Here is a 19,695-nt window from a genome sequence, read left to right as displayed (position 1 = left end):
GGTGGTCCCAGAATCCATCTCGTTTCAACAATGTTTGGACAGCACACATCCTGGGACTCCATCTGTTCCAGCCTCCCACCGCCCTCCAAGCTCCTCTCCATTTGCAACCTCCAGGACCCTTCTTCTTGGCCATCTCCTGCTTCTGGGACCAGCCACCACTGTTTTTGTGGTTAGCGCCTCATTGCTGACCAACCACAAGCTCTTGGATTCATCAGAATTATCCCATCAAGGTAGCGGCTGCCATCAACCACCTGGTCAATTTGCATCTATGGGCTTCTTACACCCACCTCTCTCTAGGCTTCTATTTAAACCATAATGATGTGGCTCTGGGAGGCACAGGTGACTTCTTCCATGAATCGGCCTACCGAGAAGCTTCAGGGTACAGAGTGTCTCTTGAAGATGTGTGTGTGGCATTGGCCCCCATTTCCAGAATGTGGAGAAGCCATCTCAAAATGAGTGGGGGTAAAAACCCTGGGTGCCATGGAAGTCACCATGGCCCTGGGGAAGAACGTGAACCAGACCCTCGATCTTTAGGCCCTGGGTTCTGCCTGCACAGACCCCCATCTCCGTGACTTCTGGAGAGCTACTTCCTAGATGAGGAGGTGAAACTCAACAAGAAGATCGGCGACTACCAGATCAACCTCCCCAGGCTGGGCTCGGTAAGTGTTTCTTCCAAAAGACTCACCCTCAACCACCACTAGGAGCCTACAGAGCCCAGCAACCTTTTAGGAGCCTCTCTAAAAGTTCAGGGCTTCTGCCTAAGCGGCACCTCCAGCCACTACCCTGGACCCCTTTCCCAAGCCTTGGACAAAATGGAAATAAAGCTTATTGCAAAAAATAAAAATAAAAATTACTGAACATCCCAAGAAATCCAAATTTTTGAAAACTTTCAAAATATTTATTGATTTAAAAATAGTAATAAGCCCATTACATAACAATATGCATATTCTTATAAAAAGTAATTGCATTTAAGCAAAAAGCTTTAGTGAAAACTGAGGCATTCTTTCATGTTCTTGCAAATCTCATTAATATTTGACTTAATACAAAAGACAGTTAGTTTCTCCTACCTACTTTGCAATTCAATCTGCTGCAATATATTGTTATGGTTAAATTATATGAAGATAATCCAGCCTAACACAGCCGTGTAATTAGAAAAGGGAAGAACAGCCTTTTTGATACTACACCAAAATCTCAACAAGTTCCCAACACTTTGGGAGGCCGAGGTGGGAGGATCACTTGAGGTCAGGAGTTCGACACCAGCCTGGCCAACATGGTGAAACCCTGTCTCGACTAAAAATACAAAAAATTGGCCCGGCGTGGTGGCGCATGCTTGTAATCCCAGCTACTCAGGAGCCTGAGGCAGGAGAATTGCTTGAACCTGGGAGGCAGAGGTTGTAGTGAGCCAAGATCATGCCATTGTACTCCAGCCTGGGCAATAAGAGTGAAACTCTGTCTCAAAAAGAAAAGAAAAGAAAACAAAACCAAAAACAAAAACTCAACAAGTAATCATTTCTTAAAGATGTATACACAAGGTGAATCTAAAAGCCCATCAGTAGACTTTGGACTGTGCTACTCCAAAATCTGTTGGTCTGTCTTGCCTTTGAATGAATGGATCTTCTACTCAGATGTGATTTTGTAATGTCATGCATTGGTTTTGTGGAGAATGTCAGTTTACTCAGTTCTGCAGATCTTTCAAATATCAACCAGTTCTTTATACAGTATTTTTAAAAAAACATATTAATATCACCTATCTCATAAGAAATGCCTTTCAGTGTAGAGAAGCTGTCAGGCTCACAGTGGTGAGTACAAGCTTTTCAAAATTCTAATTTTCACTTGAAAGTTCATATCTTAGCCTTGTCAAGTAATATCAGTGTTTTCCTTGAAATAAGCAGCTCACTTAATTCATCTTCAAGAAAGTTTCTGCCAAATGCCCACGTCTGAATGGCCACAGTTTGTCTGTCAGTTGTTCTTTCAAAGAGTAACTGATATTCCATGAAAAAAGTGGCTAGCTTCGCTTCTAACTCAAATGTCTCGACAGAACCAAGGCTACTCCTCAAGACAATCATTGTCTTTTGGTATATAGGGCAGAAGACTTTTAGGTCCGGAAGCCAAGTCTTGGGATTAAAAAACAATAATAGGCTGGGCGAGGTGGCTCACGCCTGTAATCACAGCACTTTGGGAGGCCGAGGCAGGTGGATCACCTGAGGTCAAGAGTTCGAAACCAGCCTAGTCAACATGGTGAAACCCCGTCCCTACTAAAAATACAAAATTAGCCAGACGGGGTGGTGTGTGCCTGTAATCCTAGCTACTCGGGAGGCTGAGGCAGGAGAATTGCTTGAACCTGGGAGGCAGAGGTTACCATGAGCCAAGGTCATGCCGTTGCACTCCAGCCTGGGTAAAAAAAGAATGAAACTCTGCTGAAAAAAAAGAAAAAGAAAAAGAAAGAAAAGAAAATGATGATGATGATGATGATGATGATGATGATGATAATGAGGTCCACAAGCCATGCTCTGAGCAGCACTGATTATGGCACATTCTGAACTTCAGAAAGTCCTGGAGGCTAAAATTCATCTAGAAGATGCCAGCTTTCTTCTTTGATTAATAATAACAGTAGCTAACATTTCAGCACTTGCTATCTGTCCTAGGTGCTCTACAGCATTATCTCATTTCTAGGTATTAAGGCATTTAATTAATGTTTTGATATTAACAGACATATTAGTATTGCTATTCACAGAAATTCAGGTCTCTTTCTATCCTGTGTTCAAAACAACATAGCACTACACATGGTGATGCACACCTGTAATCCTAGCACTTTGGGACGCTGAGGCAAGAGGATAGCTTGAGTTCAGGAGTTTGAAACCAGCCTGGGCAATAGGTTCTAAAAAAATGTTTTTTTAATTAGCTGGTCACGGTGGTATGCACCTATAATCCCACCTACTCAGGAGGCTGAGGCAGGAGGATCACTCGAGCTCTGGAGTTTGAGGCTGCAGTGAGCTATGAGCACGCCACTGTACTCCAGCCTGGGTAATAGAGCCAGACTGTGTCTTTAAGAAAACAAACAGGCCAGGCATGGTGGCTCACCTGAGGTGGGCGGATCACCTGAGGTCAGGAGTTCAAGACCAGCCTGGACAACATGGTGAAACCCCGCTCTACTAAAAATACAAAAATTAGCCGGGCATGGTGGCAGGCGCCTGTAGTCCCAGCTACTCGGGAGGCGGAGGCAGGAGGATTGCTTGAGTCTGGGAGGCAGAGGTTGCGGTAAGCCAAGATCATGCCACTACACTCCAGCCTGGGTGACAGAGCAAGACTGTCTCAAAAAACAAACAACAACAACAACAAAAAAAAAACATAGCTACTAAAGAGGTTTCTGCTTGGATGTACAATGCTGCTGAATTAACAAAAACAAAGTAAGTCTAGTAAAAGCCAGGGTGGTCATCAACTTCGGAAGAAAAATCCAGACCAAAGGCAGTATGAATCCTAGCCAGGTCAGATAAAGAATACTACCATATGAATTAAAAAACCAAAGATGCAAGTCATGTCCTGGATAATGCTACATACACACACATCTATCTTTATCATCATCTTAAAAGTTTTCATGTACATTATCTTAAATCTAGGTGTAGGCCGGGGTGCGGTGGCTCATGCCTGTAATCCCAGCACTTTGGGAGGCAGAGGTGGGTAGGTCACCTGAGGTCAGGAGTTCGAGACCAGCCTGGCCAATATGGAGAAGCTCTGCCCCTACTAAAAATACAAAATTAGCCAAGCGTGGCAGTGGGTGCAGTAGTGGGCGCCTATAATCCCGGCTACTCAAGAAGCTGAGGCAGAAGAATTGCTTAAACCCGGGACACAGAGGTTACAGTGAGCCGAGATCCCACCCAGTGTACTCCAGCCTGGGGGACAGAGCGAGACTATCTCAGAGAAAAAAAAAAAAAATCTAGGTGTATTATAGTTACATAACAAGCACAAGCAAAATAATAATACTAGCTATCAATTACTAAGTGCTTTCTATGCTGGGCATATATTATTTCATTATTCCATGACAACTCTATGAGGAAGTATCTCCATAGGTAATAATAACAATACTAATTTTAATACTAATAAAGCAACTAATATATCCATTGAATGTTTACTATGTACCAGGTATTACAAGCAAAGCAATTTCCATTTATTTTCTTATCTAATCTTACAGGCGACCCTGAAAGATAGGTGCTATTGTAGTAAGTGTACAGGTCAGGCCACTGAAGCCAAGAGACGTTATTCAGTTGCCCAAGATTAAACAGCAAATAAGTGGAGAAATCAGGATTCAAACTCAAGGTCGGCTGACTCCAAAGTCAGAGCTCTCAATCACGCTCCCATATGGCAGAATGATTAAGTTACTGAACCAAAATCATACAATTAATCACAAACAGAACGATGAGAATTCATATCCCTTTCCCTATTTTGGTTCTATGTTCATTTCAAACACCCAAGCAAGACAAAATGATCAAAAGAAATTTTTTAAGTTTGAAAGTCATGCTGAAAGAGAAAAACCTATCAAAATTAAAGGCCAATTTATATAATACTCTTGAAATGACAAAATTACACAAATGGAGACAGATTTGTGATTGCCAGGTGTTAAGAGATGGTGGGGAGAGAGAGGGAGGCTGACGGTGTGACCATAAAGGGAGAGCTTTGTAGTGATGAATAGCTCTCTCTCTTCATTGTTGTGGTGGTTACACAAAGCCATACATGTGATAAAATGGCACAGAACTACATGCACACAATCTACTAATGCCAGTTTCCTGCTTTTGGTATCGTATTACAGTTACAAAAGATGAAACCACTCTGGTATCTTTGCAACTTTCTGTGAATCCAAAAAATCTAAAGTTTTAAAAAAGTCAAATGAAGAGGGGAATATACTACAGGCAGGTGGCAAATCAGAAAGAACACCAGACATGAGAAAAGCTGATTAAAGGACAAACAGATCAACCCCAAATTACACTGTACACAGCTGAACCAGTAACTGAAGAGAGGGCCACAGTTTATCAGTAATGAGATTAAAGAAATTAACTCCAAGTGACATATTCCTTTTTTCCTTATGTTTACTAAGGATTTCTGCTGTGGATTCATCATCTTAGAGACACCTTTATACTCTGAATCATACTACGAACACCAAATTAAGAACTGTCGTCATCATCCCCAGCAAAAGAAGGAATTTCTCTGTGTAGCTAATGTAAATAATATATGTTTTTCAAAACAACTTAAGTTCAGCCTGCATTATTCTACAAATCTTTGTTTTGGAATATGAAAAAAAATAGTTCCAGAAGCCAAATTACAACAATAAAGGTAAGTTGTTGTTTTTATTCCTGAAGTATTAAAAAACAGAAAGTCAATGTATATGAAATCTGATACCAAAAAAAACCCCCAGTGTAACAAAGCAGTATCCATAGCAACTACAACTTAATATCTCAGTCCTCTTCAGCTGCAGTGGATTAAATAAAATGACAAGATGTTCCCTTTGAAAAGTAACCTGTTACCATGGAAACGTTTTAGTCTAAGAAGTAAACATGGAATGGACAGAAAGGAGCAGGGAGCCTGCAAACGAATATCAAAAACGGAGAAGCATCTTTGCAGAGGAGATGCAGGTGGTGATGGCAGGCAAAGGGAGGGTCTGTGAGAAGAGCATGCCTTGCTAGATGCAGGATCCCGGCCCGACCCACAGGGCTTGGCCCAGAACATGATGTGGCCACTCCTTCACCCTGAAGAAAGGGGAAGGGGCAGGAAGGCAATGTTCTGTGAACATTCACCAAAGACACCCAAAGGTCTCTATGTGATCACGGTGACTGCTTAAGATAGGTACTTGATTCTACAAGGGAAGATGAGGGAGGAGGATACAGATATGGGAAGAAGACATGAACAGAAGGCACCACCGTGAAGCAACTAAGGGCAAGACGTGACCCCTCATTCAGCCCCTCCCCAAGCCTTGGGTCGTAATAGCCGTGTAGCCTGTGGCCCATTCCCAAGGTGCTGGGACAGAAAAGGCTCAGGTCAGACCCTTGCTCTGTGGCTAGCATCATGTACGAATGAGAACACTGAGATATCTCTCTTCCTGTCCTTTAAATGGTAAACATCACACAGCAGACATTCTTATCTTTTCCACAGGGTATTAAGTTGAGCAGGAAGACTGACATGGTATCAACAGAATGAAGATCTTAGAAACTCTGCTTAGTAGCACATTTAGAAAATGACCACAGAAGAAGTCTGTGAGTCCAGAACAGAATACACCACATTTTAAGAAAACCAAAAGGCAATTTATCAGAATCACCTTTTTAGATGGATTGTGAGATAGGAGTGAAAGCGAGGATTAAGAAGGAAGACTAAGGCCGGGCGCGGTGGCTCAAGCCTGTAATCCCAGCACTTTGGGAGGCCGAGACGGGCGGATCACGAGGTCAGGAGATCGAGACCATCCTGGCGAACACGGTGAAACCCCGTCTCTACTAAAAATACAAAAAACTAGCCGGGCGAGGTGGCGGGCGCCTGTAGTCCCAGCTACTCCGGAGGCTGAGGCAGGAGAATGGCGTAAACCCGGGAGGCGGAGCTTGCAGTGAGCTGAGATCCGGCCACTGCACTCCAGCCTGGGCGACAGAGCCAGACTCTGTCTCAAAAAAAAAAAAAAAAAAAAAAGAAGGAAGACTAGTGCTACATGCTGGATTTCTCAATTTTCTCCAGCATGAACACATACTTCAAGACTGCCTTGAACAAGTCTGAAATTTCTTTAAAATCTAACACAGTATCTTAAAAAGTCATGCGAATGTTGTATTCTATCCCATCATATATTCTCATTCATTTTTAGAGAAAAATTTCCATATATCTGAATAAAATCACTGTGCTGGCTGACTCTGGGCATACTTCCTGTGGGTTAGCCCAGCTCCTTAAGAAACAACAACAACAACAACAACAAAATAAATAAATAAATAAATAAATATTAAAAGAAAAATCATTGTGCTCTGTACATCCTATTAGGATCTCCCATGACACTGGCACCTCACTCCTGAGAGAGAGGAGCTGTCACAACCACACCTGAGTCTAGATGTTCAAAAGCAGGGAAAGAGCATGGACTTAAGAATTAAATGAACCTGAATTAAACTTTTAGTATCAGGCTGGGCAAGGTGGCTCATGTGTGTAATCCCAGCACTTTGGGTGGCCAAGGTGGGTGGGTCCCTTGGGTCCAGGAGTTCAAGACCAGCCTGGGCAGCACAGCAAGACCTAGTCTCTGCAAACAAACAAACAAACAAACAACCCAACCAACCAACCAAACAACAAAAAAAATTAAAAATCAGCCAGGCAGGCATGGTAAAATGCACCTGCGGTCCCAGCTACTTGGGAGGCTGACACAAGAGGATCACTTGAACCCAGGAGTTGGAGGTTGCAGTGAGCTATGATCACGCCACTGCACTCGAGCCTGGTCAACAGAGCAAGAACCTGTCGCTAATAAAATTTTAAAAATAAAAAGATAAGTTTCAGTACCCAAGGTTTTATTTGCTCTAAGTGTGATTTTGAGGACACAGTTAAATCTGAATCCTTAGTTTCCTCATCTATAATATGAAGTTGATAATGCTACTATGCAAGGTTGTTATAAAAATAAAAGATGATTTATGGAAAGTACTATATACGGTACCTGTTGCTTAGGGGTCATTATTATTATTAAACTCTATATACTGGCAGTAAGTGATAATGGGAGCCAATCCTGCTATTATGAGTTCCCGCAGTACCACTTTCCTCTCCTTCCACCCATATCAGTCAGGATTTTGTATTTATTTTGTATAGTTATTTCTTTGAATGGCTGTCTTGTCCTCTAGACTGGAAGTACATGCGGGTAAGAACTAAGTCTGGTTTTGGTCACCATAATGCAGAACTCAATGGTTATTAGATATATTTTTAATAAATAAATGACTTCAATATTCTAAATCAACTACTCCTTAGCCACAGACAGCAAGTAAGGGCTCTGCTGCAAAACTTAGTGAAGTCACTGTGACAGAAGGCCAGCCCTCCAAGCAAAATTAACTTAAAAGTAGGTTTGATTAAACTGCCTAAAAGGAACAAAATTCATCATTCAATCAAAAATAAAACTAAAAACAAATAAATATGAAAAAACTAAGAGATTTAGTCAACTTTAAGTTACCACTTCCATATTCACACACAAATAAATACAAAGGTCAACACAAGAACTTGTCCAAAATCCAAAATCACAAAGTTCTAAATTTTCTCTGATGGAAAGTTCGAGAGGCCATTGATCCAATCTTCTAGCTTAACAGAAGAAACGAAGGCCAGAGGAAAGAAAAGTACTCTTTTAAAGGGTCATACTGAGTTCATTACTGAAGACTCCAGGCCACACAGGCAGCTCTCCCACAGGGTCCTCCTAAATATAATTCAGGGTCCAGAACTAGAAATTTGACATTGCCTGAAGAATAATAAGAATTTCCATGCTGGTAAGACGCAGTAAATATGGCCTCCACACACAATAATGTATGAATAACGTCAGGAAAAAAACTGATCAAAAAATTTAACGGGTGAGAAAGATCTAGTTTCAAAGTGCTATAGTGACTTTGCTCTGCTGTCTAAATTTCTTATCTGCCTTCTCTCTCTCCTCCATCATGTGGTAACCTACCGTGTATCTGGCAACGTCATAAAACAACATTCCACCACAGACTCCTCGGGAACTTTACTGTAATGGCTTGCGGCAAAGTTTAGGAGCCACGGCCTAACAAAGCTGCCTGCACATATGCGGAGCTTCAGCCAACAAACTTAAAAAAAAAAAAAAACACCCACTATGACCGAAACCCATTTACAAAGCAGCAAGCTGCTCTTCTGACCCAAGATGGTGCTAGCTTTCTGTATATTGAAATCAAACTGTATAACAAAGCTGAATGAAGCACCCCCAGAAACAAAAAAGGGACTCTAGACCAAGCAAGCATGTCTACAACACGTCTAAAGGTTTCTTTGTCCCCTCTGGGGAATGTTATAAAAAAACATGACAATTGCCTTACTCTTTCTCACTGCAGTGGTATGAATATAGGAAGAAGAGAACACAAACAGGCAGTAACTAACACACACACGCACCTAGTGTGTGTAAGTGAGAAAGCGGCAGGAAATGTTTAATGCTGAACACACCCAATATTATAGATTATGGAAGTAGAGTTTCTTTAAAAAAAAAAAAAACCCCAAGATGTATAAAGAAAAACATAAACACCCAAAGAGAGTAAGAAGAAAGTTGATCAGTAAACAGTTATTAAACATACTGGTTAATAATTTAATTACTGTAATTCCTAAAACAATCCCTAGCATTGTCTTAGTTGAACAGGCTATTGAAAATAAAAATAAAAAGATGTTTGTGAGGCACAGTGGCTCATGCCTATAATCCTACCACTTTGGGAGGCCAAGACAGGAAGATAGTTTGAGGCCAGGAGTTCGAGACCAACCCAGGCAACAAAGTGAGACCTGCGTGCCTATATTTTTTTAATTAAAATTTTAAAAATACATAAGTTGTTGAGATAATCATATCTACATGACCTTGAGGCTATACATTTGACCTCTGAGTTAATAACAATAATGTACTAAGCAACTATGTGCCAAGCACTTTCACACTGTTTTCATCTAATCTTTACAAAAACTGTAAGAAATATTTATTTCCAGATTACCCATGAGAAAAATGAGGTTCAGAGGAGGGAAGGAAACTGTCCCACGTCACTACTTGCCCAATGTCACTTATGAGGTGGAATCTGAACCATACTACCTGGCTCCAAATCTAGCCTTTCCTCTTACCATAGATGATGTATTCATTTATTCAACATATTCACACCAAAGACCTATTTGCCAGGTACTCTACTAGAAATGGAGACTATAAGAACACACTTGGCCCCCGCCCCAAAAGTTTAATGTCCAATAGGGATAATAGTCAAATAATCACAAATAAATGTGTAGCTCAAAGAAGTCTGACAGAAATAATCTATAATTTTCCCAGTTGAATTAAGATGAAGTGTTTTACCTTAGACTCAAAGTATCACAGAGTATACAATATGAGATTAGTTATCTTTCAGAATTGTTTTAGCACATTCAAGCATGAGTCTCATTAGACCAAAAAGAAAAATAAATCAGACTCATGCTTTATCACCCACAGTGGTAGGATTACAGGCATCCCCACATCAGAAATTGCTCAGAAGAGATGATAACCAATTATCTGAGCTTATTTAGGAAAAGATTTGTGAATGTACACACCATCTAAAATATTTCTTTAGCTATCATGTTCTACCTTCTCTCTCATCCTGTCAGACGCTTATCTTACAGCTTTAGAATAAATGGTTTTCTGGTGGAAGACAACTCGGTTCAGTAACAAAAAGTACCTGGCAAATGGGTCTTTGGTATGAATATGTTGAGTAAATGAATACACAAAGTAAAATGGAAAAGAAAACAAATTCAGAAGGAAAAGAATCAGGAAAAAAGAACTACAGAATCACAGATATCTGGTCTTAGGTATATTAGAGTCTTCTAATTCATACATTAACACACTAGCCAAGAGTCAAGGAAGAAGTGAAAAGCAGATTAAGAATGAAGTGTCAGCCAGGCAGGGCAGCTCACACCTATAATTCCACCATTTTGGGAGGCCAAGGCGGGCGGATCAACTGAGGTCAGGAGTTTGAGACCAGCCTGGCCAACATGGTGAAACCCCGTTCTCCACTAAAACCACAAAAATTAGCCAGGCATGGTGGCAGATGCCTGTAATCCTAGCTACTCGGGAAGCTGAGGCAGGTGAATCACTTGAACCCGGGAGGCGGAGGTTGCAGTGAGCCTAGATCGTACTGTTGTACTCCAGCCTGGGTGACAAGAGCGAGACTCCATCTCAAAAAATAAATAAATACAAAAGTAAATAAATAAATAAATAGAATGAAGTGTCAGGCCAGGCACAGTGGCTCACGCCTCTAATCCCAGCACTTTGGGAGGACAAGGCAGCATGGATTGCTTGAGGCCAGAAGTTTAAGACCAACCTGGGCAACAAGGTGAAACCCCTTCTCTACAGAAAATACAAAAAATTAGCCAGGTGTGGTGGCGCCCACTTGTATTCCCAGCTATGTGGGAGGCTGAGGCAGGAGAATCACCTTAGCCCAGGGAGGTCGAGGCTGCAGTGAGCTGAGATGACACCACTGCACTCCAGCCTGGGTGACAGAGTGAGAACCTATCTCAAAATGAAAAAGAAAAAAAAAAGTGACGCGTCAATTAAACACAATCAAGTTTATTCTAGCTTTCAACCAAAGACAGACTGCAAAACTTGTGTTGACAGAGGCACACTTTAAATGTGAGGCTCCCTCAGATTCGAATTCAAGATTCTATTACAATGATAAGAACAACTAATAAGATAATAATTTTGTGAACTTTTCTATTCTTTTTGAAACATCTACTTGCTATATTCCCAACATTTCCTGATACTCTCAAGTGCAACAGAAGCAGAACTATAAGCCGAAATGAAACAAACTAGCTTCTTTTCCATGTTCAAGCTGCACAGACCAAAGACTTCATCAACCACTAGAGTAACTTTCCATGTGCTGTTCCCTCACCTCCTCCACCAGACAAGCACAGAAGCCCTAAAGCAAGCCTTTAGCATTTCAAAAAATATTTTTCCAAGACAGGATAATATAAAAGAAATACATACTACACAAGAAGTAACTCTAATGAGTTACTTTATTGGATTTGAAACATAGACAAATTCGACTCTTAACAACAGAATATCCACAGATCACAGTCAGTAATCACAAGTTTTCACCATCAAATAGATGGCAGCATCCAAGTTCCATAAATGCAGATTTGTACTAGGCCCACATAGGCCAGTCACACCAGTAGCAGGAACCTGATCCAGAGCTGATTCAGCTGTGAGCACAGCTTCCTGTTCACATTTTTATCTGTTAACTGTAAAGAAAGTTTCAGAAGAGGTAAATATCTAGAACAGAAAGGCAATATTCTCCCAAGTCAAACAATGAGTTTGTTCCTTGAGCCTGAAATGTGAGTCCTGCCCAGATCCCACATGTGCATGACAGAAAGTGGTGCAGTGTCCAGTTCCTCTCGTCTATCGAAGGGATACTTTTATTAAAAGAAAAAAGCAGGAAGGAAGAGCAATGGTGCTTTTAAACAGAGTAAAATAAGGCAAGTTCCAGAAGGAACACTATATGGTATGGGGAAAAGTGGGTACCTCCTCAAAACTCCCCAGTGCAAGGCCCAAATAAATATGGTCACAATGGGAAGAAAACCCTCACATGGATGAAAACATTGATCACAAAAATAATAAATGCACACCCTAAATTATCCTTTGACAATTCATCTCCTTAGCTGCATTCCCAAAATTGAACTTGTAAGAAAAAAAATTATACTTCAGTAATATTTTCAGTGACTAGAATTCACCAACACTAGCCTTCCTAAAAACTTTCCACTAAAATCAAGGGCCTCCCTGGAAAGAGTTGACCATGCAATGCTCCAAATTCATCCTACACAACTTAAAAGCTTACACAAGGAATTTCTCCTTGTATTCATGCATAGTAAATTTCTTCTCCTTCCTATGAGGAGTTTTCAGCTGTACATTCTTCTATATTGCATGCTTTCTTCCATCTTCATGAATGCAAAAAATTTAGGTGGCATTCAAATTTTTTCTAACCTTTATCAGAAGACAAAGGAGTGGAAACAAAAAGGAGCAAATAATATAATTTTTAAACTTCATTTAATATCTGCTTGGGTAAGAATTCAATTTGTCCTAAATCTTATTCTGACTGGCTCCCTAAATAAACCGTGGTGAAAGCCATCTATGTGAACTCGCTCTGCAACAGGACACCCAAATAGCACAACTTCCCCTGGGTAGAAGAAACTAGTGTCTGGCTATCAGGCAGTGGGCATGAAATGTGGCCTTGTCAATGACTGCCTTCTCAGCACCAACTACTCTTTTTACTCCATTTAAGAGAACAGAATTCCAAGTCACATGACAACATACGCATATGCAAAAAATGCTATCTGATTTTAAAACAGATACAAAAATAAACAAAATACCTAAACTTCAATTTCTAATATAAATGTCAATGCATACATTTTTTAATTGCCAAAGAATTTTCCATAAGCTCTAGAAGGAAGATGAGTCTGCTTCCTTTTGAAGGCAAGAGATGAAGTAAAAACTGATACGACATAACCTTTTATTTTTTAAAAATCGATTTTAAGGTGATATTGTTGCAATCATAATTCACAACTGTTCCCTGCATATGTCAGACTTCAGAAAAAGATCAGAAAAATTATAATTTGCTCTGGCAAACAGACTCTCAATCAAAACAAGGTTCCACCCACCTTCAAAGCAACCAATAGCTGCCCACCTACCATCCTTCCTAAAACATCCAAACAGAGCTGCTCTCCGGCCCAGGCATTCCATACTAGCCACAAGGCAAGGGGGCGGCCTGCAGGCTTGCTCTGCAGGTCTCGAAGGCAAACAAGCTTGGCAACACACACCCAGCACGACTGAGGTTAAGATTATACTAAGAGCCGAAGAGGTAAGGGAAAGGGAAAGAGGACAGGGACAGAGGGGCCCACAAAGCTTCACATTCTGCGTCTGCTGACTGCCTCTCTGGTAGTCCCCATTCTTAGTTCTGATTTTACGCTTCACAATACCACCTACATAGCCAGCCAGGGCTGAATTAAAGGCTCTCAGGAACATGCACTATGAATGATGCAATGATTCATAAACACCTTCAGAAGTGAGAAAGAGCAGCAAAACCCATCACTGTTTCGGTGAGGCCAGGGGAAGATAGCCTACCTGCAGGGGCTGAATGGATCATCCATGACTAACACGGGCTCTGGTGAGTCTAGCTGGATTCCTGAACCTCTACTTTCTGCTAAAACTCTGCCCTTTTCTACTCTAACAACTCAAAATGGAGGCACATGCAGTCTCAGAGACCTCATAGAGCTTTCACTGAGCTTGTGCTATGACCTAAGCCTTCACGCAGAACGCAGAAACTTCCCCTCACACTGACAGGACTGAGCATGTGCTGTGACCCTCCCTCATCCACACACTGTCTCTCCACGACGCAATCAATCTCAACCCTGCTGTTTCCGTAAATAAAGCCCAGCCAACAGACTCTGCAGCTTCTCCCTGCACACCAAGCTAGTGTGCAGGGAAGTGGGGCCTTAGAAAGGGGATCCAAGACAGCCAACAGCAGGGAACTGAGCAAGCCCAGCCATGCAGAGGCTTCAGTTAAATGCCCTGCTCTGTCAGGAACTCAGCAAGAAATGCTCTGCTCTGTCAAGACAATAACAAGTTTTGCCTTTTTTTTTTTTTTTTTTAAAGGTAAATGCTGATTTTAAAAAGCAAGATCATCAAGAAATAGAATCAAAAGACACAGATATGAATGACTACACACAAGATCAACTAACAGAAATACTGCAACACATTTAAAAACACAGTAATAGCTACTTAAGAGAAGCAACTTCACAAATTTCTCTTTGAAACTCTAAACATTTTGAAAAAGACCAATCAGGGTAAAGTTTCGGAGTGCTTGGCCTTGTCACACAGGCACAGACACAGTGCAGATGGTATTGTGGGCAGGGTAGCTAAAGAAAGCTGTATTTTCTGCAAAGAGCTTAATCTTCCTTAGATAAGATACTAAAAATAATAAATAAAACATTCCCCAAATAATAAATTAAAACATTTCCTAAAGTAATACTAGCCCAATCAAGTCTAGCTTGAAGAATGTAATTCTAACAATTAGAAAGGCAAGAAGGTTTCAAGATTCAACATTGTGCCACAAACACATGAGCATCCAAAAAGCTCATTTGAGGTCCTGATTCAAAATACTAAGGCAGATTCACATAAGAAATCCTAGCTTTGGATGTGCAGGCTTAGTTTCCACTTGCAAACTAAGAGGTGATTCTACAGATTATTAATCAGTTACAAAAAGAAAAAGAAACGGAAGACCATGAACCTCGCCAAAATTATAAAGGACAAGATAGGGCAGGAAAGGGCAGTGTGAATTCTGTTTCCCAGAAATGTAATGGAATGTCAGGAAACTAAAGCCTGTTGAAAAGAACACACAGTGTCCTCAAGATTCCTACAGTAAATGCAGAATCAATTCCATTTCTATAGCACTCCCGTTTATGCTACAAAATAAACTAAATTCTGAAACTATGATTCAGTAAACTCTTATCCTGCCGATAACATAATTTACAAAATACAAGAAATGCCAAGTACACTTAAATATGTTTTCTTTTGACCTAACACATGAAACAAGTATCTACAGGCTGTAAGAACATTTTCTCTTATTGGTATGTGAGACAACATATTCCCAAAACTTCTGTTTCTACAGACCAGAGAAAAATACTTTCTAAATGCAAAAGCAATGGAATTAGAACCTAGTGGCCAAATAATATGAATATGGGCAGCAAAGAATATCCTCCCAAAAGTGTATGTTAAAAAAAAAACTACCTAACCCTTTCATATGGAAATGTTTACTTGAAGAAATCAACACAAAATAATATGTAATAAATTCATCAGTCTCTGAAAATCCATGAAACTATTACATAGAGCACAGTATAAAAACAGTTATTATAACAGCAAGTTAAGAAATGTGGATTCTGATTTTGGTCTCATTAGACGCCCTGAGTTACCAAAATCCAATGGCCTTCTCCTGTAATAATGGATTCCAATGGTGGTGCCAGCCTTTGTGGACACCCTCTTCATTGTCTTTCCTGGCGCTGGCATCTCACATGCCATGCCACCAAGACAGACAGCCCTTTCTCTTGTCACCTCTCAGGGGCAGCATACCCTAGTGGTCACACCCCAGATCTCTCCTTCACGCTCTCTCTCGTGGAAAAGTCACCCACACTACCACCATGCCAGCCAGCTCCACTCTGAAGACACTTCCTTCCTGGTAGCAGCTCAGAAATGCAGGAGCTCCCGGAGTCCTCTCACTGCACCTCTCTGGGGAACCGCACATCTCTTATTAGATTGTAAGTACTTCAGGGACAAGGACGCCACCTAAATCATCTTTACTGGAACCACCCAACTCTCCTATTTTGTACCTCAGAAAATTCTATCTGAAGCACTGGAAAGGGCACAGTATCACTCATATAGTATGGCTGGCCAAAATTACATAGCCGAGATCTAATTGTGGGGAAACGTCAGACAAACTCAAACTGAAGAACATTTGACAAAACTGGCTTCTAACTCTTCAAAAAGGTTCATGTCATAAAAAACCTTTAAGAAAGGCGAGGAAACACGTCATGAAAACAAAGACAAGGGATATTAAAGAGAGACAACAATTAAATGAGGCTCATGATCATGAGGAAAATTACTATGAAGGCCATTGTTGAAAAAACTGGCAAAATCTGAATATGAACTATATTGGACTATATCATATTGTATTAACGTTACCTTTTCTGATTTTGATAATCATAGCATAGTTATGTAAGATAATTTTCTTCTTCTTGGGAATACACACTGAAGTATTCAGGGTAAAGGGGTGTGATGTCTGTATTTCATCCCCAAATTGTTCCGGAAAGGAAAACACAGGTTGAGTAAGCCTAATCCCAAAATCCCAAATCAAAAATGTTCCAAAATATGAAACTTTCTGAGCACCAACATGATGCTCAAAGGAAATACTGGAACGTTTTAGATTTTTGGATTAAGGATACAGAATAATGCAAATATTCTAAAATCCCCTCTCCCCACCAAAACAGGAAATCCAAAACACTTCTAATCCCAAGCATTTCATGTAAGGGATAGATTCAATCTGTACCACAGAGAGAGTCATAATGCAAAGATAGTAAACACAGAGAGCAATACAACAAAAAACAGAGATAGAGGTTATCTGATAAGCTATATATGTCTAATAATTTTGTGCATGAAACAAGGTTTTGACTGGGTTTTGATTGTGATCTGTCACAAGAGGACAGGAGTGGAATATTCCACTTGTGGCATAATGTTGGTGCTCAAAGCATTTTGGATTTTGGAGCATTTTAGATTTCGAATTTTCAGATTAGAGATGCTCAATCTATAATAAAGTAAATCTATAATAAAGTTTAAAAGGTAATAAAATAATAAACATAAAGCAAATAAGGCAAAATACTAACAACTGATGAATTGAGTAAAAGATATATGGAGGTCCTTTCTCGTACTAGTCTCATAACTCCTCTTTGAATTATGAACATAAAATTCCAAACAGAAAAATTTTAAATACATTAAACAAACGAAAAATACCTCCACCAGCCTCCCCAACCATCAATTCTCTCTTTTTTTTTTTTTTTGAGACAGAGTCTCACTCTGTCACCCAGGCTAAAGTGCAGTGGTGCGATCTTAGTTCACTGCAAGCTCCACCACCCAAGTTCACGCCATTCTCCTGCCTCAGTCTCCTGAGTGGCTGGGACTACAGGTGCCCGCCACCACACCCGGCTATTTTTGTTTGTTTGTTTGTTTTTAGTAGAAGTGGGGTTTCACCGTGTTCACCAGGATGGTCTCAATCTCCTGATCTCGTGATCCGCCCTCCTTGGCCTCCCAAAGTGCTGGGATTACAGGTGTGAGCCACTGTGGCCAGCCACAACCATCAGTTCTCATGGCATCTGGAGAGCTGACAGGAGGGGCAATGAATGACCTGCCTCTCTACCTGAGGTCACGGTGCTCTCACCCACAAACAGAAGTCAATTAACACCAAGCTCCAAACTCACTCCCATCTCAAGAATATAGGATCAGTACTCCTCCCCCTCCTAGTCAGAGAATCTCAAGGAGTCATGAAACCAAGTAGTTCCATAATTAGGTTAGCCACTAGGTTACGTTCAACCACAAATTCCAATTTTAGAAATGGGCCTCTGTTTCCATGGAGCAAGCCTTGCTTTACACCGAGTTCACCCTGGTACCCTACTCAGTGCTTAAGGGCATCCCAGACAGGGGCCTTGTTTTCTCTCCTAGTTCTTTTTACAGGCTACCTGCATACTGATGCTAAGTACCCACCTGGACCTCACTCCTGCCACCACATTTTCTAGCCCATCAACTGCCAGCCTGCAGGGATGTACACACCATCTGCACCCTGGCGCCCTCATATTTCCATCTGTTGCCAACTGCCAAGGCCTCCCCAGAAGTCCTGTGATCCCCATGTATATCTATAATCTCTGGATCCTAGACATCCTTCTCTCCTCCTGTTAATCTCACATGAACAACAGGTGAAGGATTAGCACTTCTGAATAGATTAAATGAGAGCTGAGTGGGAGAGAAGAATACACAATTCAAATCAATTTTTTCTAAAATTAAAAAAAAAACACTTTGTCCACTATAATACTTAATTTGTAGTGAGTAGATTATGTATGCTTATCAAAGGTAAGTAAAAGCTGTAACATGAAAATTGCGTAAGTTTTATCTTAAAGAATTTCCTACTTCCCAGAAATAAAAAATGTCTACAATGTTGTATTCATTAACAAGAAATTTTAAAGCCAAAATGGCGGGGGTGGGGAAAGCAACACTCAGGAAATTCTAGAGAAAAAGACATGGAAGAGATATTCTAATTAGTACTGACTTCACATCAACAGAGAAGTGTTCAGAAGCAGTTTCTTTAAATTTCATTTACTAATTGCCCCTAAAATCTAGACACGGAACTGAGATACACACACACACACACACACACACACCCCTCCATCCAGAAAGCTTACTGATTTACCTATTAGCTTTAACAATTTGGATGGGCCCGGGGGCTCACAAATATAATTCCAGCACCTTGGGAGGCCAAGGTGGGTGGGTGACCTGAGGTCAGGAGTTTGAGACCAGCCTGGCCAACAAAGTGAAATCCAGCTTTTAATAAAAATACAAAAATAAGCCAGGCGTGGTGGCGTGCACCTGTAGTCCTAGCTACTCAGTAGGCTGAAGTGGGAGGATCATTTGAGCCTGGGAGGCAGAGGCTGTAGTGAGGCGAAATTACACCACTGTACTCCAGCCTGGGTAACAGAGCAAGGCTCCATCTGAAAAAAATGAAAAGAAAAACCAACACCAACAACAAAAATCAATTTGTTCACAAGTTTTCTGAGATTTCCTATGGTGAAAATTACACCTTATTAATAAATGTTAATTTTTTTCATTTCCAACCCTCACATATTTTCTTCTTCAAGTCTTAATGAATATCAAAATCCTGCCATTGTTTCTGGTTTCAGAGGAAAAAGTTCCCACACTCTGCACCTAACTATGTTACTTGCTGTAGGTTTATGGAAAGTATTCTGTTAGACTAAGGAAATTCATTCTATAATTAATTTTCTGTTCTGAGAGTTCCCCCCTTGCCATTATTAAAGAACATTGAATTTTATAAAGTGCTTCTTCTACATTAAGATAACTGCATGGGTACAAAAAAATTGAATGAATGAATAAGGTCTAGTATTTGATAGTGCAACATGGTGACCACAGTCAATAATAACCTAACTGAACATTTTAAAATAAATAAAATAGTGTAATTGGATTGTTTTTAACACAAAGGATAAACGCTTGAAGGGGTGGACACCCCATTTTACCATGATGTGTCTATAATGCATTGCATGCCTGTATCAAAACATCTCATATACCACATACATACACCTACTATGTATCCACAAAAATTAAAAATTAAGAAAAAAGATGAGCCAGGCGTGGTGGCTCATGCCTGTAATCCCAGCACTTTTAGAGGCCGAGGC

General features: G+C 40.6%; 1 protein-coding gene across 5 annotated transcripts in view; it reads right to left on the bottom strand.

The window, feature by feature from the left end:
* RERE (arginine-glutamic acid dipeptide repeats) overlaps positions 1-19,695 on the bottom strand; it is a 463,614-nt gene that overhangs the window by 153,689 nt on the left and 290,230 nt on the right. Inside the window, exon 1 of one of the 5 annotated variants that reach the window (XM_007980672.3) lies at positions 13,814-14,129. The exons of the other annotated variants lie outside the window; for them this stretch is intronic. Within the exon in view, the coding sequence (XP_007978863.3) occupies positions 13,814-13,839 (26 nt within the window). The 5' untranslated portion in view covers positions 13,840-14,129. Of the gene's footprint in view, positions 1-13,813; positions 14,130-19,695 lie in introns of those variants that run through there. 5 annotated transcript variants of the gene reach the window in all.

Source organism: Chlorocebus sabaeus, chromosome 20 (assembly GCF_047675955.1).
Source record: "Chlorocebus sabaeus isolate Y175 chromosome 20, mChlSab1.0.hap1, whole genome shotgun sequence".
NCBI lineage: Eukaryota > Metazoa > Chordata > Mammalia > Primates > Cercopithecidae > Chlorocebus > Chlorocebus sabaeus.
The sequence above is the reverse complement of the archived record's forward strand: the minus strand, read 5'-3'. Positions and strand labels throughout refer to the sequence as shown.